The 25,082-nt window shown below is 47.8% G+C and overlaps 1 protein-coding gene across 2 annotated transcripts; it reads left to right on the top strand.

Annotated features, from left to right (window-relative positions):
* The first annotated feature begins 9,785 nt into the window (after positions 1-9,785).
* Positions 9,786-24,535, top strand: TAF9B (TATA-box binding protein associated factor 9b). 2 transcript variants are annotated; one of them, XM_075572921.1, is made up of 8 exons: positions 9,892-9,998; positions 10,322-10,466; positions 10,912-10,993; positions 11,707-11,843; positions 16,373-16,507; positions 16,943-17,015; positions 20,738-20,848; positions 21,526-24,535. In XM_075572921.1, exons 1-8 carry the CDS (start codon positions 9,946-9,948, stop codon positions 21,690-21,692), a joined length of 903 nt encoding a protein of 300 aa, XP_075429036.1. In that variant the 5' UTR covers positions 9,892-9,945; the 3' UTR covers positions 21,693-24,535. The 2 variants fall into 2 exon arrangements, with proteins under 2 accessions (XP_075429035.1, XP_075429036.1); XM_075572920.1 differs by lacking the exon at positions 10,322-10,466 and having other exon boundaries at positions 9,786-9,998.
* The last annotated feature ends 547 nt before the right edge of the window (positions 24,536-25,082 follow it).

Consider the following 25,082-nt stretch of genomic DNA (forward strand, 5'->3'; position numbering starts at 1 on the left):
ACACACGCACACACACACACTGACTGACACGCACGCACACACACTGACTGACACGCACGCACACACACTGACTGACACGCACGCACACACACTGTCTGACACGCACACACACTGACTGACACGCACACACACGCACACACACTGACTGACACACACACACACACACACACACACACTGACTGACACACACACACACACTGACTGACACACACGCACACACACTGACTGACACACACACACACATTGACTGACACACACTCACACACACTGACTGACACACACACACATGCACACACTGACTGACACACATGCACACACTGACTGACACACACACAAACAAACAAACACACACACACTCTCTGACACACACACATACTCTCTGACTGACACACATACATACTCACTCACTGACACATACACTGACTGACACATATATGCCGAGCACGCGCGTTATAAGTCAATTTCTGTGACAAAAGTCAAAGAAGTTTCACTTACTATGCGCGTGCACAGCACACACAGCTTTTTTCTACAAAATGTTGGGAAAATCTGACTGTCTGTCTGTCATGTCTGCAAAGACTCAAATACACATTTGTATTGGTAATATGATCTTTACATATAGTAAGTTGCATGTGTTACATGCCTCTTTAGGAGATGTCACTTGCTTGGAAGCGCCTCGATCAGACACTGGACTTATTTTCATGGGGCAAATGTTGGGAGGGTCTGCATCATTATGTGGCTGAAGCAATTATCTGGTGGCATTCTGGTGCTGCTTTACTTCAGGTATCAAAAGGGTTAACCGGGCTGCCAGAAAGCCCCCATAGCCCGTCAGACCTAGTATCTCCTCCATGCTGGGTTGCCACTGCTCAGGGTTTCGGGCACTTACCTCCAGGCTACGGGTTGCCGTCGTCAATCTCCTTGTGACGGCGGGGTGCGGTGTGGTGCGACGGCGTCTCCGGTATTCTCTGAAATTATCCTGCAATTTCCCTCTCCAACTGCAGTGAACACGGCTGCGTGGTGTCAAATGACGCTGCGTTGCCATGGTAACCAGACGCTACGTGACATCACAATGCTACATCATGTTGACAAGGCAATGCGGCGCCGCATAGCGACATGATGCCACATATCGTCTGGTTACCATGGCAACGTTCATTGCAATTGGAGGGGTAATTGCAGCAGGGTGTCTGGAGGCACCACCGCACCACCACGCCACAAAAAGTAAGGGATTTGTAAAAAAAAAATTCTCTCCGGGTTGGCCTTCAGCCAACACTGCCTCCATGCACCATTTAGTTAAGCGGCCCTGACATGAACCCAAACAACATGGAACTGATCTAAAGGGAACATGGGAGACGGCCTCTATCCAATAAGAACACATATCTAACAATGCAATAACTTATATTCATGTAACGGGTATTCCCTATGAATACCGCCACTACTACCTGCTGTGCAACCTGTGTGGCTCTCAGGAGCCTAAGCCTCCGCTTGGGGAACCTGGGGTACATACATATCATACATCTCTAGGTGCAACGCCTCCACCTGGGAGGGATCCCAACGGAGTGGGAGGAGGCCCTCACAGGAAACAACCACACAACACGAGCGAATATAAAACAGGACTGGCTTTACTGCATGGAAACACATATCTCACTCAATAACATCATAACATCATCATGCACCACGGCGGGCGCTAACCACACTGGGTGTCACGGCGGACACTAACCACACTAGGCGTCACGGCGGACGCTACCACCTCTAGGCGTCACGGCGGACGCTATCACCTCTAGGCGTCACGGCGGACGCTATCACCTCTAGGCGTCACGGCGGACGCTACCACCCACAATGTGACCCCACCCTGTGTCCAGTAACCCCCACCCAAATGTCTCGTACTCCCAGAGTCAAATACCACTGTGCATATGTGTGTGTGACTGCGCAGCCACTATGTTTGGTGATAGGCCTGGTTGGTGCACGTGAGTTGCAGGTTACCTGCCCGGGCTCCAGCCACGGGTACCGCGATATCAATCCGCACGATCCGACGTTGTCCTCCACACCGCGTGGGTTGAAAGTCCAGCGCGAACAATGTCTCTCCTAGTCTTAGGGTCTTGGGTGGTGTTCTGAGCCCAGAACCCACCTCGCAGGGCCGCACGGCTTCCGCTCTGTGTCCCTGACTACTTGACCAAATAAGGGGGCAGTGTCCCTATCTAGGGCCTGTCCCTAAGCTCCACAAGCTATTAGATGACTCAGGACCTAACTGGGACCTTGGGGGCTGCTGGCCTATGCAGAGGGTCACTGACCCCTGCATCCACCTCTTACCCCTAGCTGGTCCGGATCCTGAGTGCCTGCGTAGCTGCAAAACCCCGGGAAATGTATCTAACTGGGAGCAGGGGAATCCGGCCTTCTGATTGGCTCCCTGGCGTCAGGTGTCTCTGCCCCAAAGCACCCTGGGGGCTGGCAGTCTATTCTCGCGCATGCGCGAGCTGTCTGAGCCTCCCGCGCTGTGCACTGCCATTGCGCATGCGCAACAGCCCTGTGTATGCGGCGCCCTGCTTCCCGAGCCGCCGGGCCGGTGGCAACGCGATCGCGGCCTTAGCGACGGCCCGATCGCGTCCCCGGCAACCGGCCTGCTCGCCGCTCGCGTCCCTAGCTACCAGGGATCACTATGCTTCCGCTCCAGCCCGATCCACACGCGCGCTCGCAACTGGGAAGGAGGGGGTGAGTGCGCGAGGGGGGGGGAACCTGACTACACGCGAGGGGGACCTGGCTACATCCTCCCCCTGGTGAAAATTCCAACGTCCTCGCTTGGACCACATAACTTCCCACCAATGTACAAAAATTATATAATAAAAATGCAGTAAACATATAACTTAGCACAGGTAACTCTAAACGAGATTGCATAATTCGTTGAGCATCACAATCACAGACTGTATCTTACTACGAGAACACTGCTGAGCCTCATAATGGGGTGCCCCCATTTGATCGTAAGTAACCCTAGTTGGCGGGTACCTAACTCGTTGACTCCGTCGGAGTTGTTCTTCGGCAACTCCCTCGGGGGAGTAATAAGCATAGTCCTGAGGCCTAGCCTCTTCCCTTGTGGGGAGAAATGTCTCTGAGGGTACAAAACACGGGCTCTGTGGATCCAAAGGCTGGCCTGTTGGTGCCACCTTAGTAGGCATTGGCCTACGGGGCCCTTTACCCGTAGCTCCTTCGGGAGATGCCCCTTCTGCGGGGTGGTCCCTTTGAGAGGGTCCCTCCATAGGGTCTTCCGGAGTTTCAGAGTGAGTCTCGTTAGTTACAGTCTCTTGACCCACTTCTGATAGATCGAACTCACCGTTGAGCGGTGTGGCCTGTAGTTCCTCTTCTTCATCTCCCACTTGGGGGATGGGGAGAAGGTGATTACGATGCCAAACCTTTACCCGACCATCGGTGTCTCTGATGCGATAAACCGGGAGGCCAGGCATCTGTGACTCCACCTCATATACGCCATCTCTCCACCGGTCCGCCAATTTATGTTTTCCGGGGATTCCCAAATTACGAAGTAACACTGCATCCCCAGGACGTAACTCTCGATACTTGACTTTATTGTCATAACGTCTCTTGTTACCAGCATTCAGTTTGGCTGTAGACTTCTCAGCCTGTTGGTACGCTTGTTGCAGACTGTCTTTTAGCCTTTGCACGTACTTAAAATGAGTGGTATTGAATATCCCATCCGTTGATACTCGGAGACGCACATCTACTGGAAGTCTGGCCTCCCGCCCAAACATGAGGAAGTACGGGGAGAACCCCGTGGACTCATGGCGAGTACAGTTATACGCGTGTACCAAAGTCTCCACATGACGACTCCATTCTGTTTTCTGCATTCCCTTCAGGGTTCCAAGCATGTCCAACAGGGTCCTGTTGAATCGTTCAGGTAAAGCATCTCCTTCAGGGTGGTACGGCGTCGTCCGGGATTTGGCGATGTTCAGCATTTTAAGTAATTCTCGGATCAGAGTACTCTCAAAATCTCGCCCTTGGTCGGAGTGAAGTCGGTTTGGAAGACCGTAGTGAACGAAGAACTTTTCCCATAGAACTTTCGCGACCGTGATAGCCTTCTGGTCTTTTGTGGGGAAGGCCTGTGCATAGCGGGTGTAATGGTCCGTGATGACCAGCACATTACCGATTCCTCGACTATCAGGTTCGATACACAGGAAGTCCATACACACCAGGTCCATTGGACCAGAACTCTTTAGATGGGCCATGGGAGCTGCTCGGGTAGGCAACGTCTTGCGTTGAACGCACCGGGAACAACGGCGGCAGTGTTGTTCCACCGCTTCCCGCATCTTGGGCCAGAAAAACCGGTCTCGGACTAGCCCAAAAGTCTTCTCTACCCCGAGATGCCCGTGGTCATCGTGTAGAGACTTCAACACCATATATCTCAAGTTTTGGGGTAGAACTAGTTGTCGCCTATCAGGGTGGTTATGATATGGAACTACCCTATAGAGCAAACAATTATCTATCTCGAACTTGTCCACCTCACGCATGAGTAACGCGACCAGATCTCGGGGAGCACTCTTCAATAGAGCAGGGTTCTTCCGCTGAACGGCTTGTCGAATTATGCTGATCACTGGATCTCTTAATTGATAGTCTACCAAGTCTTTCCATCTTATGACTTTGTCCTGGGTTATGTTCATCCCTGCGGGGCCGCAGTAGGCTGCAGGGATCGCTTGCGACTGGCACCCTAATGAATCGGCAACTCTTAGTTCAGAGAATGCGACCTGATCATTGATGACGGCCGCTATACTACACATTGCACGCATCCCAGGTCCAGGGATCTCTTCCCATTCATCATCATCAGGGGTGGCACTCAATCCTGGTCGTCGTGATAGCGCATCGGCCCCAATGTTCAGAGGCCCCGGCTTGTACTTCAGGGAGAATCGGTAATTACATAGTGTCGCCAACCATCGGTGTCCGGCGGCATCCAATTTGGCGGAAGTATTGATGTACGTGAGGGGATTGTTATCGGTCCTTACCTCAAACGTAACACCATAGAGGTAATCATGAAGTTTCTCCGTGATCGCCCATTTGAGAGCCAGGAACTCTAACTTGTGCACCGGATATTTCTGCTCACTGGGTGTCAGACTGCGGCTGATGTAGGCTACCGGCCGAAGACCCTCGGGGTGTTTCTGATGAAGGACAGCGCCCAGTCCATTGAGACTGGCATCCACATGCAGGACATATGGTTGTTCTGGGTCAGCATATGCAAGCACTGGTGCTTCAGTCAGGCTTTTCTTCAAATTCAGGAAGGCCCGTTCACACTCAGGCGTCCACTTATCACCAAACGGTTGACGGGCCGACGTGGCCTTTCTCCCAGTATCTTCAGGGTATATCTTCAGCAAATTGTTCAGGGGTTTAGCTCGACTAGAGTACCCTTCTACGAACCGACGGTAATACCCACAGAACCCGAGGAAGGATCGCAGTTCCGCGACATTATCGGGACGCGGCCAGTTCACCACCGCTTCTACTTTGGCTGGATCAGTAGCAATCCCCTGGGCAGATACGATGTGTCCCACGTAGGTCACTGAGGTGTGGCAAAACCTACACTTGTCGAGTGATAGCTTCAATCCTTCTTGGCCAAGACGATCTATCACCTTCAGTAGCCTCTCCTCGTGTTCTTCTAAGGTCTTCCCAAAGATAATGATATCGTCCAGGTAAACCAGGCACTCCCGAGGATTCATGTCCCCTATTGTTTTTTCCATCAACCGCTGGAAGGTAGCAGGGGCTCCGCATATACCTTGGGGCATACGCGTGAATTGGTAGAAGCCCAGGGGACAGACGAAGGCAGTCTTTTCCTGATCCTCTTCACTCATGGGTACCTGGTAGTACCCAGATCGCAAATCGAGCACACTAAACCATTGGCTCCCGTTCAGAGCGTTCAGGATCTCTTCAATACGAGGGAGATTGTATTGGTCAGGTACCGTACGATTATTTAGGGTTCGATAATCGACGCACAATCTTACAGATCCATTCTTCTTCCTTACTACCACTATGGGTGATGCATAAGGACTCCGCGACTCCGTCAGTATTCCAGCGGTCTTCATCTCCTCCAGGACATCCCTTACATCGTCCACATCCCTGGGGGCGATACGACGAGAGCGTTCACGGAACGGAGTGGCGTCATTCAGCCTAATAGTGTGTTGGGCGCTGCGACTGCGGCCCACATCCATCTCGCTGGTAGAAAATACTGTTTTTCTTTCCTTCAGCTTGGCTGTCAGTCGATCCTTCCACTCGGTCGGCAGGGTCGAATCCCCGAAGTTGAAGTCCAGGTCGACTAACCGCTCACCTACTACAGCGGCGTTCACCTGGGGCGCGGTTTCCACCGGGCTGACGGGATATATACTGCCCAGACTTTCTCCTACATCGATGTCCATTGGAAATGGGGAGATGTTTTGGATATACACATGGGTTCGGAGAGGAACTCGGGTCGTCCACTCTTTTACTTCAGGTATTACCCGATACCCTCTCTGGATCTCTTCCTCAGGATCACTCTCCAGTGAGAACAGATGATCGGTCTCCTCCCGATCCGGATAGCAGCACCAGACGGCCATGCGTTTCACTCCCCCTGGTGAAATGGTCGTCAGTCCGCGTTGACGATTGTAGAGGTCCCCGTGACGCTCTAGGGCATATACTCGGTTGCACTCCTCTCTCAGTACAGGATCTAGGCGGGTATCGGCCATTGGCAATTAATTAGTCTCTTTCAAGTAGGCTCTGATGACAGCTCGTACTATATCCGTATTTGTCCCCAGGATGACCGGATACTGACACTGTCCTTGAGGTTTTGGGCACACCATTGCCTCCACACTCATGGGATGTTTCTTGCCGGTATTCAATTGAAGTATCTCCAGTTGAACGCTCACAATCCCATCGATGGGGTAATCTTCGTTGCTCAACCCCCTCACTTTCATATGTTCCGCCGACCGCAGGGGACAATGCTTCAGGTGCTGGTCGTAGAAGTGCCGGTATATTATGGTCACTTGAGACCCGGTGTCCAATAGGGCAGCAGCATAGACTCCCTCTACTACCACACGTACGATGGCCGAAGGGCCCACCTGACAGTAGCCATCTCCCCCTGGAGTTCCTTCGCCTGGGCTCAGGTCAGGAGCGGCTTCGGGAGGCGTGGGGGTAGCCTCGGCGGTTTTGGCTTCTGAGGTCTGCCTCTGACAGATCATAGTCCTGGCCGAGCTTCCTTTACGGAGCGTTTCCTTTTCTTGGGTGTCTCCATTAGGGCACTCTCTAGAGAAATGGCCTTTCTGTCCACAGGTATAGCAGACGACGTCTTTGAGGTCCAGTCGTCTTGGGTAGGTGGGGGAGGATCTCCCCGAAGCCCGCCCTTTCGTTGAGGGCGACTTGGGTGGCGCATCTTCCTCTTTGACAGGGGTCTTGGGCCGACGAGCGGACGCTCCCGGGGTGGCACTGGCCGGAGGATCTTTGGCTTTGGTGCCTGCATGCAGCTTGGTATAGGCCTCATGCCCTTTTACGATTCCCAGAATGTCCATGAAGGTAGGGGGAGGTCCCTCCTTTAGTGAGCACCTGATCATAATCACAATGTGATGCGTGGGGATGGCCCCTCGGAGGAACTGCTTGCGCCGATATTCGTCCATCTCTGAAGATAGGATGAGGCCGCAAGTTCGCAATTTCCACAGGACCAGCTGGATGCGTTGTAGGAAGTCGGACAGGTCTTCCTTCTCCTTCTGTCTGAGAGCGTAATACTTGAACCACAGCTCGCTCTCCTCTTCCTCCTTGCCATAGATCTGGACTAACAAGTCTACCATCTGGTGAGCAGAGAGATCAGGGTCTTGGTCACGCTGTGCACTGACCATGGTGGCCGCTGGGGGTCGCAGACTTTCCAGGATTCTCTGTCGTCTGACCGTTTCAGAGCAGGGCCATTCGTCGATCACCTTGAGGGTGTGCTCCTTCCAAGAATCGATACTCTCTTCGCCTGTGGGGACAGGGACCGTCCCTGAGAACGCCTTCAATTTCCTATAATTTTGGGCTTGAGCGGACGTAGTTATCGCTTCCACCAGCTGTGGGAATGTCACTCCTAACAGGGAGCCGTCATTGTTGGAGCCACTGGCTATCGCTGCTCGCTGCCTGTTAGGGGTTGGGGTAGAACTGTTCACGGACCGGTTAGTAACCGGTGATGTGGTCGGACTGCCGGCCCAACTGGTGGCCCCTTGCCTAGCATCTGAAGAGAAGGTCACTCTGGGTAGGGATATATCTGATCGGATGGGTGTACTGGCGGCCATATCTCTGTCGTCCCAAATCTCATGTCTGGGGAGGGAAGTGACGTGACTGGAAACAGTTCCCGGGTAAATTAGAGGGCATCCGTGCGGCAAAGTCTCTGGTAGATACACTACTCGTGGGCCTCTATCAGGAAGTATAGCTTGTTCAGTGGCTAGCAATAGGGTATTCTCTTGCCGGTCAATGTCATAGTGCTTGCTGATGAGGCGGGCGTCCGCCAGACCAGGTAATGTCCTTACTGCGCTGCAGACAGTAAACATGGAGACATCAGCAGGCACTCCGTCTACGGCGACCACGTGTCGCAGAAGCTCTCCTAGCTTTTCGGCCCAGTCGGCCACTTGTTTGGGCGTGAGCGCAGACATGCTGACTGACAGGGTAACGGTACTACAAAGTGGGGCACCCCAGGACTCTCTCAGCAGCGCCTCCAAATGTAACGGGTATTCCCTATGAATACCGCCGCTACTACCTGCTGTGCAACCTGTGTGGCTCTCAGGAGCCTAAGCCTCCGCTTGGGGAACCTGGGGTACATACATATCATACATCTCTAGGTGCAACGCCTCCACCTGGGAGGGATCCCAACGGAGTGGGAGGAGGCCCTCACAGGAAACAACCACACAACACGAGCGAATATAAAACAGGACTGGCTTTACTGCATGGAAACACATATCTCACTCAATAACATCATAACATCATCATGCACCACGGCGGGCGCTAACCACACTGGGTGTCACGGCGGACACTAACCACACTAGGCGTCACGGCGGACGCTACCACCTCTAGGCGTCACGGCGGACGCTATCACCTCTAGGCGTCACGGCGGACGCTATCACCTCTAGGCGTCACGGCGGACGCTACCACCCACAATGTGACCCCACCCTGTGTCCAGTAACCCCCACCCAAATGTCTCGTACTCCCAGAGTCAAATACCACTGTGCATATGTGTGTGTGACTGCGCAGCCACTATGTTTGGTGATAGGCCTGGTTGGTGCACGTGAGTTGCAGGTTACCTGCCCGGGCTCCAGCCACGGGTACCGCGATATCAATCCGCACGATCCGACGTTGTCCTCCACACCGCGTGGGTTGAAAGTCCAGCGCGAACAATGTCTCTCCTAGTCTTAGGGTCTTGGGTGGTGTTCTGAGCCCAGAACCCACCTCGCAGGGCCGCACGGCTTCCGCTCTGTGTCCCTGACTACTTGACCAAATAAGGGGGCAGTGTCCCTATCTAGGGCCTGTCCCTAAGCTCCACAAGCTATTAGATGACTCAGGACCTAACTGGGACCTTGGGGGCTGCTGGCCTATGCAGAGGGTCACTGACCCCTGCATCCACCTCTTACCCCTAGCTGGTCCGGATCCTGAGTGCCTGCGTAGCTGCAAAACCCCGGGAAATGTATCTAACTGGGAGCAGGGGAATCCGGCCTTCTGATTGGCTCCCTGGCGTCAGGTGTCTCTGCCCCAAAGCACCCTGGGGGCTGGCAGTCTATTCTCGCGCATGCGCGAGCTGTCTGAGCCTCCCGCGCTGTGCACTGCCATTGCGCATGCGCAACAGCCCTGTGTATGCGGCGCCCTGCTTCCCGAGCCGCCGGGCCGGTGGCAACGCGATCGCGGCCTTAGCGACGGCCCGATCGCGTCCCCGGCAACCGGCCTGCTCGCCGCTCGCGTCCCTAGCTACCAGGGATCACTATGCTTCCGCTCCAGCCCGATCCACACGCGCGCTCGCAACTGGGAAGGAGGGGGTGAGTGCGCGAGGGGGGGGGAACCTGACTACACGCGAGGGGGACCTGGCTACATTCAAATGACGTTAAACCTAATTTTTACTATGTATAAAGGTCTGAGAATGATTGCAGCATTAAATAGTCCTATAAAGTATGTGTCAATGCTAAGAATGCATTGGCCCAATTCTGCTTCTTACGTCTAGCAGGAAGATACATGAGACTTCTAGTATGGCACAGCAGCTCTGCCACTGACCAGTGACGTCATGACGGTAACGTGTAATAACAGCTTCAAACTACATGCCATACACAATATGGCGCCGTTCACCTAACCTTCCTCCACAAAGATGGCGGCTTCCCAGTGCCGGAAGTCGTCTGTTCCCCCGCCTCGTTGTGGTGTCTCGAACAGCGGAAGTTGTTAGGTCGGGGTCGCTGAACGCCATGGAGCAAGGAAAAATGGCGTCTCCCAAGAGCGCCCCGAAAGATGCTCAGGTACAATGTGGTCTGACAGCTCTGCCTGTAACAAACTGACACACACTCTGACACGCGCACACACACATACACACTGCTGAGTATCACATGTGGCCACTTATTAATAGCTGGTAATATTCTCACCAAGGGAGAGAGTATGTGAGGGAAAAGTGCGAGTCCATCGCCTTTCTCCCATCACTCCTCCTGTTTCCCGCCAGTGATCGGGGTCACTGCTATGTGCAGTGTATGTATGTGTAAGTAACGGAGATCACACATAGCCAAATAAAGCTATATGACCATTTGCAAACTATAACAAACGATGGAAGTGACCTGGAGCTTGCGGGAAAATACCACATTATTTAGAGGTTTTGTTTATTATCTGGAATTTGTGCCATAGGGACAATTTTTTTTTTGAATTGAACATTTTAAATTCTGTGTTTTTTTTTTTTGCCCGCTTTATTTGCAGGTTATGGCTCAGATTCTAAAGGACATGGGAATTACAGAGTATGAGCCCAGAGTGATCAACCAGATGCTGGAATTTACGTACCGTAAGTCAACAAAAGAAGAATGTTATAAAGCAGATGTATCAGAATGTGTGAGATGCCTGACTGCGAAATGTCCTGCGATTGTAAATATTTCTCTCTCCTCTCTCTCTTATTAATAATTAATTTGAACCAGGTTTACCCGATTCAAAAGCAGACATTACCACTTTGCTCCTTCAGCCCCTGAAGGTTTCTTTCTTCGACATCTGCAGGTTCTATTTAGATCAGTGGTTCTTAAACTAGTCGACTTGCAGTCATTAACTTAAATTTTGGCCCTAGAGCCAATTAAAGCAGCAATTCTGGCTGCTTGACCTTTTTGTTTTTGAATCCCCCATTACCTATTTTTTAGTGGATAGGAACCTTTGTGTCCCAGGAGCGTTTTTCAGCTGGAATCCCAGGTTTAGATGATATTGTTTCTAGTGTTGGCATACATCACTCATGTTAGTATTTGACGTAAAGTGACAAACATCCAAACTTTACTTTGAAAAAAAATAAAAATAAATCTTTGTGCTTTCGTCAGAGTAATGGACTTAACTGTGTGCAGCTCGGTTAGTCACGTCCTTCCCGTAGGGTACAGAAAAATCAGAAATACATGATCAGCAAATACAGATGGAACTTTTTGTGTATCAAACATGAACGTGCATTGTGTTATTTGTCTTAACTGACTTGGGCTCAGAATAATTTTTTTTTTCTTAGTCTATGTTACTTGTTTTTTTAAGGATATGTAACAACAATATTGGAAGATGCAAAGATTTATTCTAGTCATGCCAAGAAGAACAACATTGATGCTGATGATGTACGGCTGGCAATCCAGTGCCGGACAGACCAGTCTTTTACCTCTCCCCCTCCAAGAGATGTAAGTATATTGTTCTTCTTTTATTTTTTTATCTGCCCCCCCCTCTCTAGACCAGTGTGTTCCCAACCTTTCCTCATGATTCACGATCACACCAGGTTTTGGGACTAAACCTAGACCTTGTTTTCACTAAAATGTTCTCTCTGATTTCTCCATTTCCCCCTTAACTCTCTCTGACCATCACCTCATCTTCTCTCACTTCTCCACCTCCATGTACCCCTCGTTTCTGCAGAGACCTATGCTCTATTAACCTAACAGCTTTCGATTCAACTTTACACACCTCCCTCTCCTCTCTCAGCTCTGCTCCAGACCCTGACAACCTGGTCAGGAACTACAACTTTGCCCTATCCTCCTTTTGATCTACATGCCCTGCTTTCTCTCTGCCATTCTCGCCCTTCTAACCCCAGAACCTGGCTAAATTCCCATTCTCGCATGCTGCGTTCCTGCACTCGTTCCACTTGCCTTCTTGACCCCATTCCCTCCTGTCTCCTTAAACCTCTTGCTACTACTATAATCCATAGGCTCTCACACATTCTTAACTCCTACCTCTACTCTGGTACCTTTTCCTCTTCCTTCAAACATGCAACAATTATACCTTTAATCAAAAACAACAAGCTTGACACCCTACCTGTGGTTCTAATTATAGTTCTGTCTCCCTCCTGGCTTTTTGCCTCTAAACTCCTTGAATGTCTCGTATTCTCTCACTTGCTCCATTTTCTCAACACCTATTCTTTCCTAGACCCTCTACAATCTGGCTTCCGCACTGCTCACTCCACTGAAACAGCCCTCACTAAAATAACTAATGACCTCCATGCTGCCAAAGACAGGTCTTACACTCTGCTCATATTACTGGACCTCTCTGCAGCACTTGATACTGTGGACCACCCTCTTCTCCTTCACATTCTCCATACTCTTGGTATTCGTAACAAAGCTCTATCCTGGATCTCCTATTACCTCTCCCATCGTACTTTGTGTCTCTTTTGTTAACACTACCTTCTCCTCTATCAATATTTCCTTGTGGGTACCCCAGGGCTCTTTCCTGGGACCGCTTCTCTCTTTACACACACTCTCTAGGTGACCTAATCACATCTCTTGGATTCAAATATCACCTCTATGCTGATGACACACACATTTACTTTTCAACCCCTAACCTTACACCTGCTGTACAGACCAAAGTTTCTGAATGTCTCTATCATCCTGGATGGCGTCCGCCGACTGAAACTTGACATGGCAAAAACAGAGCTCCTTATACTTCCTCCCAAACCTGGCCCTACTACCTCCTACTTTACTGTTGGAAGTACTATCATTCACCCAGTAGCCCAAGCACGCTGCCTAGGGGTCACACTCGACTCCTCTCTCACATTCTCCTCACATTTAAAACGTATCTAAAATCTGTAGTTTTTTCCTCCACAATATTACAAAGATATACCATTTCCTCTGTTGCTCGAGTGCTAAAACTCTGACTCAGGCCCTCATTCTCTACCGTCTCGATTACTGAAACCTCCTACTGTCTGGCCTTCCTGCCTCTCAACTGTCTCCCCTACAATCTATCCTAAAAGCTGCTGCCAGAATCACTCTACTCTTTCCTAAATCTGTCTCAGCGCCTCCCTGGCTGAAATCCCTCTCCTGGTTTCCTATCGAATCCCGCATCACACACTCCGTTCTCCTCCTCACTTTTAAATCTTTACACTCTTCTGCCCCTCCTTACATCTCAGCCCTAATTTCTCGCTGTACACCATCCCGACTCTTGCGTTCTGCTCAAGGATGTCTTCTCTCTACCCTCTGGAATGTCCTTCCCCTCAATATCTGACTAGCACCCTCTCTATCCACCTTTAAGACCCACCTTAAAATATACCTGCGTAACGAAGCATAATGAGTAGCTCCGTGGCTGATACTATACACCTCATACATAAACATTGGCCCCTTGCAGACGCACTTACCAGAACACCTTCAAACTGTCTCTGTATGTTCTTCCTACCTACCAACTAGATTGTAAGCTCTTCGGATCAGGGACTCCTTTTCCTAAATGTTTCTTTTATGTCTGAAGCACTTCTCCCCTTTGTGTTATTTGTAATTTATATGATTGTCACATGTATTACTGCTGTGAAGCACTATGTAATTTAATGGGCTATATAAATAAAGACACATACATACAATGCATTTGCATCCAGGTGAATACGTTTTTTGTGCATAGTAATAGTTAGGTGGTTGTCTCAGAAGCCTGGTGTTACCGTGGGTCAGGGGCATGAAAACACTGCTCAAGACCTTGTTCTGCTGACCTCCCTCCTTAACCCTACAGTTTCAGAGTGGCCAATGCGTTTCTGGCAGTGAGAGGGTTAAACAGACGTTTGAAAGTATTGATGTTCTGAAAAGCTTTAACTTGCGAAAATACAAGCACAGCTTCCGCTATTTTGTTCATCCTAAATTCCATGCGTATGGAATCAATTGAGCTCTGGCAATTTTCAGTCATCCTTGAGTCGAGAACTTAATTTTTTGTTCTGTTCACTTAAAAGGGATTAGTAACATACTGCACACATCTTCTCACCATTCGCAGCTAAAGAAGCCGTCCGCACTAATCGCCAGACAGATATTTGGCGTTTTATTTTTTTATTTACTACAGTATAATAGCCGACATCAACTCTTTCCCTTTCCAAAGCGGTTTTTATTTGTATGCTTTGTTCAAGACATGAAGTGTCCAAAGAACTCCGCACTTCAAATAAAAAATAGTGAAGCAAGTTCACAAAATTCAAAACAAACGGCCAGTGGTAAGATATGCACTTACATGAAAGTGCCTGGATCCAGACACTGAAAGGTTTCTTTACTCCCCCTCTCCTACAGCATAGAACAGAAGAAAACGGAGCCTCTTCATAAAATCTCCAGCTTTATCAGGGTAAACTCGCACAAAGCAGAGTACACACAGAATGTACACAAAACAGGTGCCAGCTACTGCAGACTTTCTCTCCTCTCCGGTGACCTCGCCGTTCCAGCCGGCGTCTGATGTTACTTCCGGTTTGGCTGTTGCAGCAAAACTGGTCCCCCGTTGCCCTACGCGTTTCGCAGGTAGTTCCTGCTTCGTCAGGGGTATCTATAGAGATATTATTGTACAGATTTCAGGAAGAATAACGGTGCCCAGATTAACTGTGGGGGCTTTAAGCAGCAGGCCTAGTACTCCGACGTTAGGTAAGAGCTTCACTATGTAACCTGCACATACACGTGAAAGTCAAAGGATTCAATGCGAGGCAGGCGGCGCGTGCAGCCAAGTCCCCCGGTCTGCAGTGAGCTGCAGGGGGAAAGAGGGGGAGGGGGGCGTGGCAGTCACGTCACCCGTCAGGTTCGCCCTCATTGTCTGAACCACTGGGGGCGTGGCCTAGCACTCCGTCGCGACTCCTGATCTCACTTTTCTTGAGCATGAGTTTTTGTCGGCGCGGCGCCCCCTCTCGCAGCGGGCCCGGCCCCATTGTGGGGCGGCTCTTGTCCCTGACATTTGATTATTATGAAGAGGCTCTGTTTTCTTCTATGCTGCAGGGGAGGCGTAAAGAAACCTTTCAGTGACTGGGTCCAGGCACTTCCATGTAAATGCATATCTTACCACTGGTCGTTTGTTTTGAATTTTGTGACTATTTTTTCTTTTTATTTGAGGTGCTCCGAGTTCTTTGGACACTTCATCATTTTTGGAACTTGGAACAGTTCTATTTTCATGCTGCACCAACCCCACAATTGTTTATGTTGTTTAGATCATTTTATTGTGTTTTTTAGCGCTTCCTCCTTTTTTTTTTTTATATATATTATTATTTGTTCAAAAGATATAAGCAATAGAAATTTGGAGGTTAAAATGACATTCTCCCCAAAGCTCTTTGCAGTTTAAAGGTTACTCCAGACACCAGAGATTAAGTAAATCATGATTTTTAACACTAGAAAAACATTTAAAAAAGAGCAGGACACATATTGTATCGGGTGGGGGGTTGCTGTTCTGGTCTTTTTGTGTTTTTTTTTTTTTAATCATGTCTCTAGAGCTGAACAGCGTTAATTTCAGCTCTGGGGACCCCCTGCTTCCTGATATACCTCTGTAGGGGGTGACAATAGCAGCTACAGCTGGGCTAGTTGGGGCTATCATAATGGGCCTATAGGAAGTGGTGACATCATCCCTTGCGACTTTCCTATTAACCCACGTGACTGGGACATTTAAACCCGCAGATTTGCCCCAGCGTACACTACGACGGTACGTATCTCAGGAAGCAGAAATTAACGCGGTTTCCCACCGAAGAGGAAACACTTTGTTTTGGGAGAGTGTCTGCTCATTTGAAAAATGAAACAACGTGCAGTTCCATCATTCTGTTTAGTTGACCATTTCTACCTTGTTTTGTGTCAGAGAAAATATTCTGCAGAACGTGCAAAAAGCATAAGTTTGACTTGTTGGATAATCGTTGCAACGATGCACTTATTGCATAATATACAAAGGACTGTCAGTGGTTTTTCCCTGAAGATTCAAACAATCCATTCTCCGTATTCACTATTTGTATTTGGTCTTATAGTTTTTACTAGATATCGCAAGACAAAAGAATCAGACACCTCTACCGTTAATCAAACCCTACTCTGGCCCCCGGCTTCCCCCAGACAGATACTGCCTGACAGCACAAAACTATCGGCTGAAATCCATACAGAAGAAGGTGAGCATGGTCACAGAGCCGTATTGCTTATTACAATTTCATGTGTGATGTATTCAAAATAATATAATAACATTTTGCATTTCTAACATCTTTACCATATACATTTGCGTTACATTTTTCTGTAAGTGAGTTTGTGTGTGAAAAACTGCCCGTAAATACTTAAGCAACTGGTATGAAATTACAAGAGTTCAAGGGCCACAAGGCCCCTTCGTGAGCTGGTTCTGGCCTGCGGTCTGCACATTGAAGACCTCTGTTTTAAACTATAGCCCTGTGCTCTAAAAGGGATCCAATATACTGATGTATAGTAATATAGAGTAATATACCGAGGCAGAAGGGGGACTGCAGTTTATATATAATATTTAAATGTATCTTTGTAATATTTAGAATTTTTGTGGCACTTGGTAACATGACAAATGATGCATCACTTTTGTACAGATTTCCGGAAGAATAACGGTGCCCAGATTAACTGTGGGGGCTTTAAGCAGCAGGCCTAGTACTCCGACGTTAGGTAAGAGCTTCACTATGTAACCTGCACATGCACGTGCAAGTCAAAGGATTCAATGCGAGGCAGGCGGCGAGTGCAGCCAAGTCCCCCGGTCTGCAGTGAGCTGCAGGGGGAAAGAGGGGGGGGGGCGTGGTCGTCACGTCACCCGTCAGGTTCGCCCTCATTGGCTGAACCGCTGGGGGCGTGGCCTAGCACTCCGTCGCGACGCCTGATCTCACTTTTCTTGAGCATGAGTTTTTGTCGGCGCGGCGCCCCCTCTCGCAGCGGGCCCGGCCCCATTGTGGGGCGGCTCTTGTCCCTGCAGCGTCCGCCACAGCGGAGTAGTGATAATTGTAATATTAATGGAGGTGGCGTGAAAGCGGAACATGACAAATATTTTTTTAGTTACACAACACTAATGGGAGGGATATAAACCGTATCTAAGGGACTGATTCAGTCCAAATGACTGCGATCTGCCACTTTGCACTTTTATAGAATGAGGCCCTAAATGTCTCGAGTCACAATTTTAACACCACTTGTAATAGAAAAGGGTCAAGGAACACAAATGTAAACACTTGCAGAATATAGCAAAATCAGAATTAGGTGAGCTCAAACCCACCCCTGTAACGGGACGTATCAGTAACACCATCATTCAATATGGAGTATGAAGCTGGTAAATAATCGGCCTCACGTTTATGCAGAATATAGTACAAAAGGATAGGTGTGCCGTCCCATGGTTCACCTAGAGCAGAAATAAAGTCCACATGGTGAGAAAAATGACAGCTGGATTCTGCAAACTTCATACAGCTGGAAAGTCGCTTTTTTTAATGGAGTGAAGCACCCAACAATGAGGGCAAACCGAGGAGAGGTCATCTACTATTCCCAAACCAGGCACTGGTCATCTACTATTCCCAAACCGGGCACTGGTCATCTACTATTCCCAAACCGGGCACTGGTCATCTACTATTCCCAAACCGGGCACTGGTCATCTACTATTCCCAAACCGGGCACTGGTCATCTACTATTCCCAAACCGGGCACTGGTCATCTACTATTCCCAAACCGGGCACTGGTCATCTACTAGTCCCAAACCGGGCACTGGTCATCTACTAGTCCCAAACCGGGCACTGGTCATCTACTAGTCCCAAACCGGGCACTGGTCATCTACTAGTCCCAAACCGGGCACTGGTCATCTACTAGTCCCAAACCGGGCACTGGTCATCTACTAGTCCCAAACCGGGCACTGGTCATCTACTAGTCCCAAACCGGGCACTGGTCATTACTATTCCCAAACCGGGCACTGGTCATCTACTATTCCCAAACCGGGCACTGGTCATCTACTATTCCCAAACCGGGCACTGGTCATTACTATTCCCAAACCGGGCACTGGTCATCTACTAGTCCCAAACCGGGCACTGGTCATCTACTATTCCCAAATATTAACAAGTCAGTGCACACTCCCAACTGGGATATCTGGTGACATTACCTTACAACCTTGATATAAAACATTAAAAGGCACAGGTACACAATAACAAATTAACAAACCATCCAGAAGCTATATACAAAATGATAAAGAAAACATTCCAATTACAATCTTCATTTAGAACTCCTTCTTTTAAGGGCACCTAATTGTTATAATAAAGTTTGGAAATCTCTTCCACGAGAAGAATGTTTTTTTATACTTTTTCAATTCCAATGAGTTTTAATTGTTCCTACTGACAACAAAATATTTAGTAATTGCGTGTTTAGTATCTTTAGTTTACATTTCATAACAAATCTGCTATTAGATCTCTTACTGCTCTTGTACATTCTACATGCAAAGATAAACATGGACACATGAGTGGATAAAACCACTCCTGCGGAGCAGTTGATATAACAAGGCCTTGAGAAAATCACTCGCCTGGGGCGAGTGCATTTTAGCCGCAGGCGAGCCGTCCCTCCTAAGCCACACGCAGCTCTTTCATGCCGGGAACAGCATGCGTTTCTTTTTAAATCATCCCTTCCTTCTTGGAAGAGGTGCTGCGTGCCAAAAAAGAGCATGAGGTGGGAACAGATTTACTAGCGTGCGCAACTATTGGCTCTCTCAGCAGCACCTCTCAGCGGAGCATTGAACGCCTCAATCAATCCTGCCGGTAGAAATTTTCTCTCCCGGTATGTTTGCTGTGTCTGGATAGGATCGCTGCTCTCCCTCACTCTTCTTTGAATAGATTAGAGAATGTAGTAGGAGGTGGTATGCTGGGCATGAGGTATCCCCGGTGCAGTCAAGTATACTGAGCTTCTCTGCATCTACGGTTCTCAGACTACTGTTCCTGCCCCCACATACCCCATATAATAAATACATCACAAGTCCAACCTAGCTAGTGTAGCTGTAACATCATTCTCTGCATTCATTTGAATCAATAGGATGGATAGAATATGTACAGTAACCTATACATGTATCCTATACGTATACATGCTTCCATATAATCTGGAGCAGTGCCACAGCCTTATTTATTTTCCTGCTCCCCTCCACACAAGACTTTTTTTTCCCCCTCCTGCTCTTCTCCATTTCCAAAATGGATGTGCAGTATTTCCTTAGCGTGTGGGGGGGGTCTGCAGGAAAGCATAGGAGAGAGGATTGTGGGAGAAGTGGGCGGGGTGACAGAACCCCACATGCAACCCTTGAACCATCCCAGGTCATGGGGTATTTTATGGAGATGAGCTGTGGGGTAAACACCAGTGATCAGCCTCTGCCTGCTCTTATTAGGAATTTATTAAATATAAATAAAAAATGGGGGCGGGGCCAGGGGGGCGAGTAGCTTTTTTGCAATTTGTCGAGCCCTGAATATAAGTATTAATTGGAATCTTTTGCCTGGTAATGGTGTGTACATGTTTTTGTGTTGTATATGTTAGAACACTGCACATGGCAGCAACATGCACGTTTCAAGTTCAGTACTATTAAAATAGGATCCCAATGTACTGGCTCTAGTATTGTATAGTATATTAAACTATTCTTGGTGGGCTGTGTGCAAGATGGTCATTTTTCTTTTTGTACAATATGCCAGTTACGTTTAATAATATCTGTGATATGAGATGACGCTAAAGAAGATGCAGTTATCATTTTTAAATCACTTCCAGTCTTTTTATAGAAGGTTGTTTTGGTGTGTTTTTATTCTAGCAATCCTGCGTTGATTATCGATGTACCAGAGAAATCAAATTTTGTAGACTATTTCCTTGTTCAATGTCCCTACGATAATCACGACTAAATTGCCTTTTTAAGGATGTTACGTAATATATATGTTTAGGATGGAAAGCGTATCACATGCAGTAGGTTTTCTATAACCCGTACGGTGTAACCTGCCTCCTTGTTTTTAAATACAAAGATCTATAAAGGATAGTACTTTGTAACCGCATCACGTTTATAGTGGATAATCTGCAGCACGTTGTATTATAACCATGCAATAAAGTGTCCCTCGCTGGAAAGTGACACGGAGCACCGGCCTCTGAGTCCTGGAGCCAGCTCCTTTTATCTTTGGATTGATTGTAGAACTGCTAACATCAACACCGTGGGGAAGATGTTTCTGTGACGTTACATTCATTGCCATGATTTCCATAACATCTGTAAGTTTGGAAAAGTCTATAGCTTGTGAGCGGTTGCTTTACAGTTGGGCTGTTTAGTTAGACTTGTGTGCAGTTCCATTTGCCCAAGTAACGTACTCAGTAGGATGCATTTATTCTACACTCTTATTTTGTGTATATCACTTCTAGGGGCCCCTTCTGCACAAACATTGTCTGTTTCTAAAGTTGGCACGCCTTTATCACTGACCGGTCAGCGATTCACTGTTCAGATCCCAACCTCACAGACAACAGTCAAAACAGGTTAGTAAATACAGTGTTCTCCACGTTGTGTGCATGATGTCTCCAGTAAGGGATTCTGGATCCGTTATGGTGAAGGATATAGAGTTCGTTTGAACGAGAGCTGCAGACAACACTGTCATACTGAGATTCTACAGTTAGGATTTTATCAGATGCCAGTTGCAGCGCAGTCGCAAAATGTGAAATGCTTTTCAGAAGTGATGTGTGGCAAACATGGCCCATTGATGGTGGGTGTGTATTTTAGGATTGGTTTATTTGACCAAGTTAGTGTAGATGGTTTCACCTGTGTATCTGTAAATGGTAGTTTATATAACTTTTATTTACATGTAGTAATATGCAGCAACATAACTTAGTTTGGCATAGTAACCACTCTGAAGGTTGGGGGGAAACTTCATAAGCTGCATTAGTCTTTTCCGAACACTGAATTTCTATGCAGGATAAATGAACCAATGGCAGAACAAGCGGTTGCACTGTCTAAGGCACCTGTATACAATCCCGCTGATTACCGCTTCAAATCCCCTTCCATCCCTCCCAAGGTAGAAAGCATTGGTATAAATTGTAATTACGTTTACATGTGTATTTGAGAAACACAAACAAATAAAACAAACTTGTTACTGTTCAGATGAATTGAACTTATTCACTAGTTGTGCTTAGGTGACATATTATTTTTCTTTTTGTAGTGACTCCTACCACTCCTACAGTTCAAAATGTTCTCATCAGTCCTTCCCTTATTGGCTCCAAAAACATTCTCATTACGACCAACATGGTGTCATCGCAGAATGCGGCAAATGAATCTAACTCGCTGAAGCGTAAACATGACGATGACGACGACTATGATACATTATAAAAGCCGCGGCTTTTTTTCACGATCGGAATATAAAATTGGACATTAGATTTCTTGCTGCAGTTCCGTTTTTGTGGACTTTATTCTGTGGCAAAAATCATGAATCTTGTGTTTGAAAACAGACTCAAGAAATGTAATACTGTAAACATACCTTAATGCAATTTGTTTTAAAGAATTTTGGATTAAAAAGTAACACCTGGTGAACTTTAGACTTTAAAAGAGATGGGTAATCCGATCAAGCTACTTGGGATGCCCCAGCAAGGGGTCTAAGAGAATAGAAAATAACAGAATGGGTGCTACATCAGATAATCCGGTCAGGGAATAACAAACATGAGCAAAGGGGAGTCAAGCACACTAAAAATAGGACAAAATCAAAAGGTAGCAAAACGGGTTATTTAATGACTATAGGAGCAAGGTTGCATCCAACATTTAGGCCATCAAGGATGAAGGTGCATGTTGGCATCGAAACGTTGGATGCAACCATGACTTTCTATAGCCATTAAATGACCCTTTTTGGAACCTTAGCCTTTATAATATTTAGTTTCTTTACTCTGTGCTCCCATTGTGCTTTTAAAGCAGCCATGCTGATCACACATTTCATTTGCATTTGTTTTAAATTTTAGATTTGTTCTTTTTCCAAAATCTGACGCTTCATTCAGGAGATATATCCCCAGATGCTAGAGTTTGGGAGAGATGGAGAGCAGGACATGATCAGGGGACAAGATACCAAGTATGAGTTAGTCATGTAGGCTTTTGGGAGGGATTGCTACTTTAATGTGTACATGTCCCTAGATAAGGCCCCAGATGTACTTGAGGCCTATAATCAAATACACAAGGAATGTGAGTGAGCAAATATTCTGATCCAGTTTCCAACATATAACCTGCTGTTACAATGAAGATGCTCTTATTCTCTTCATTGTATCTCACAAGCAATGTGCAGTGTGGGCCAAGTCCACATGAACGCAGAATATCCGTTCCTTTGTTACATGTGATAAAGGTGACGGCGTAGGGATGCATCTCATGTGTACAGTTATACACCAAGTACACGAGTAATGGGGAGTAGTAATGGGGAGTATAAAAGTGACAGCCCCTCCACTGTATAGTACAGCAAGGATAAAGAACACAGCGCATTCACATGTCGCAGGCAAGCCCTTTAAACCTGCCTGCCCCCATAATCACACTGCATACAATGCTTCCACTGCAGCCAAGGATTGGGGGTAATGAGCTCTTACAATATTCACCACTGTCTGTGAGTAAGTGTGTTGGCTGTGCACTTCTATGACCCAGGTTTTGCTATAAAAGCTGTTAAACGGCAGGCAGAAGCTTTAAAGGATCCATGAATAAATTGGGGAAGAGGCCACAGTGACCCACTGCGAGTGCTTATTTGCATGTCATTACCCAGAATCACAAGAAAGCAGTGCGAGTTCCTAAATGTCTTGCTTTTCTCTAAACAAACACATGTATGTTTGTCCAGCAACTGCAAATTACATGTGAATAAGGCTGTGTCCCCGCTGGCGCTGAGCGCGCTCATGCTTGGAGAGCGCTCCAAGGATGAGTGCCGGGTGTCCTCCAATTTACGCAAGCGCGGGGGAGGGGGGCATATTGCGGGCCAGCTGAGCGCGCAGGGACGTATAGTTTTTTTTTGTTTTGGTAAGTGCCAAATGCGGGTCAGCGTGTGCCCGCACACTGCGTGAGCGGGACCTTACATATTTATATATATATGTAAGTTAACGCGGCAAGCGCCGCCCGCTCAGCGTTGGAGGGGACGCAGCCTTAGGCTTTGGTCGCACTGTGTCCAGCGGCCCGCGCGGCAGTGTGCGCGCTACTCACCATCTGATGGTGTCCTCCCGAGCAGGTCCCAGTCCCTCCTCCCTGCACGGCTCACTACACGCTGTGACGCGTCAGCCGCCAGGGGATGCAAGAGAAATGTCATCCCAAGAGGCGACGCGTCACGTGGTGCGCTGATGAGCCTATGAGGAGGGGAGGCTTCGGGGAGGAAAGCAGCTGCAGCACCAAGGGAGCCCCCCTGCTCCCTCCCACAGACTCCTCATAGTCTGTCTGCAGTGTCAGCAGATGCACGGGGGGAGGGAACACCTGGCAATGAGGGGAGGCTTTGGGGAGAGGGGGGGAAAGCAGCTGCAGCACCAAGGGAGCTGCCCTGCTCCCTCCCACAGACTCCTCATAGTCTGCAGTGTCAGCAGATGCAGGGGGGGAGGGAACCCCTGGCACACAGTGTGATGGCCCCGCCCCCCGACGTCATTGCCACGCCCCCGACCCGTTTTGGCCACGCCCCCCAGCTCCCGCTCCCTACAGACAGCAGATAGCGGTCAAGTGCCTCTCCCCGCGCCGCCTGTCTGCAGTGCGGGCGCGTGGTCTGAGGCAGCGGGGCCTTAGCTTTACTTGGGGTGGTGTGAATGACTATCGCGTACAACATTATTTGACCACAAGATGGCGATGTCAGACTGAGAACAAGCTTGTTCAAAACGTCATTTTTACATTGCAATGTGTTTTTGTTCGAATTGATTATTTTTTTTGATGTACTGGGGAAGGTGATTGCTTTTATTTCTGAATATATGAAATAAAATGTAATTCAATAGTGAAACAGCTTATAGGAATGTGACTATCTCAAGGAACGCCCTGATCAATTGTATTACAGTGAAATAATCCACTACGGTTTATTTGTTTTGGAGAAATATTAATGTCATATTTTTTGAGTCCTCTTAAATGCAGTTATTCTAAAGAAAGATGCGCTTTATAACTTGGGATCCACAATATAAATCCCACTGCATTATTTTCCCTGTTGGGTATGAGCCCAATCTGTTTGGTAATAAAAGCTGCAGATAGTGTATTTTGTGATCATTATTGTTTTGCTTTTTGCGGTTAGGTTTCAGATCTATATTTGCAAAGGTTCAATTGTTCACTCACTTTGTTACAACCCCCCCCAAAGGAAATCAGAGGCTTTACCCATGAATTTGGAATCCTTCAGTAGGTGTAGAAGGCTTGTGCGTTCTCACCATATGTTCTCAGGTTAACGCGTTTCTTATGAGAGAAGCCTGAATTACTTCTGCTGCCATGAATAATGTATAGCTGGAATAACATAGAAGCTACAGATTCAAATAAAGTCAGTCTAATGTAGGAAGAAGTACAGAGCACTTCTCCATGTAACAGCTTCTTTATCATCTTTAGTGTTATTTCATAATTTACCAATTGTTTAACAACTTTTTTTTAATGTGGGTACACCAATATAGTACAGTATTTCTAAATGTATAAACATATTGCTGTATAATGTGGCGATAGCCCCTCTAGCAGGAACATGGATAATTCCCTGGTGGAGAAAGGCAATCGGTGGAATGAATAGATTTGGGGCAATTTTTCAGCCAAATGAAAGTTTGC

The sequence above is a fragment of the Ascaphus truei genome, chromosome 16 (assembly GCF_040206685.1).
Source record: "Ascaphus truei isolate aAscTru1 chromosome 16, aAscTru1.hap1, whole genome shotgun sequence".
Taxonomy (NCBI): Eukaryota; Metazoa; Chordata; class Amphibia; order Anura; family Ascaphidae; genus Ascaphus; species Ascaphus truei.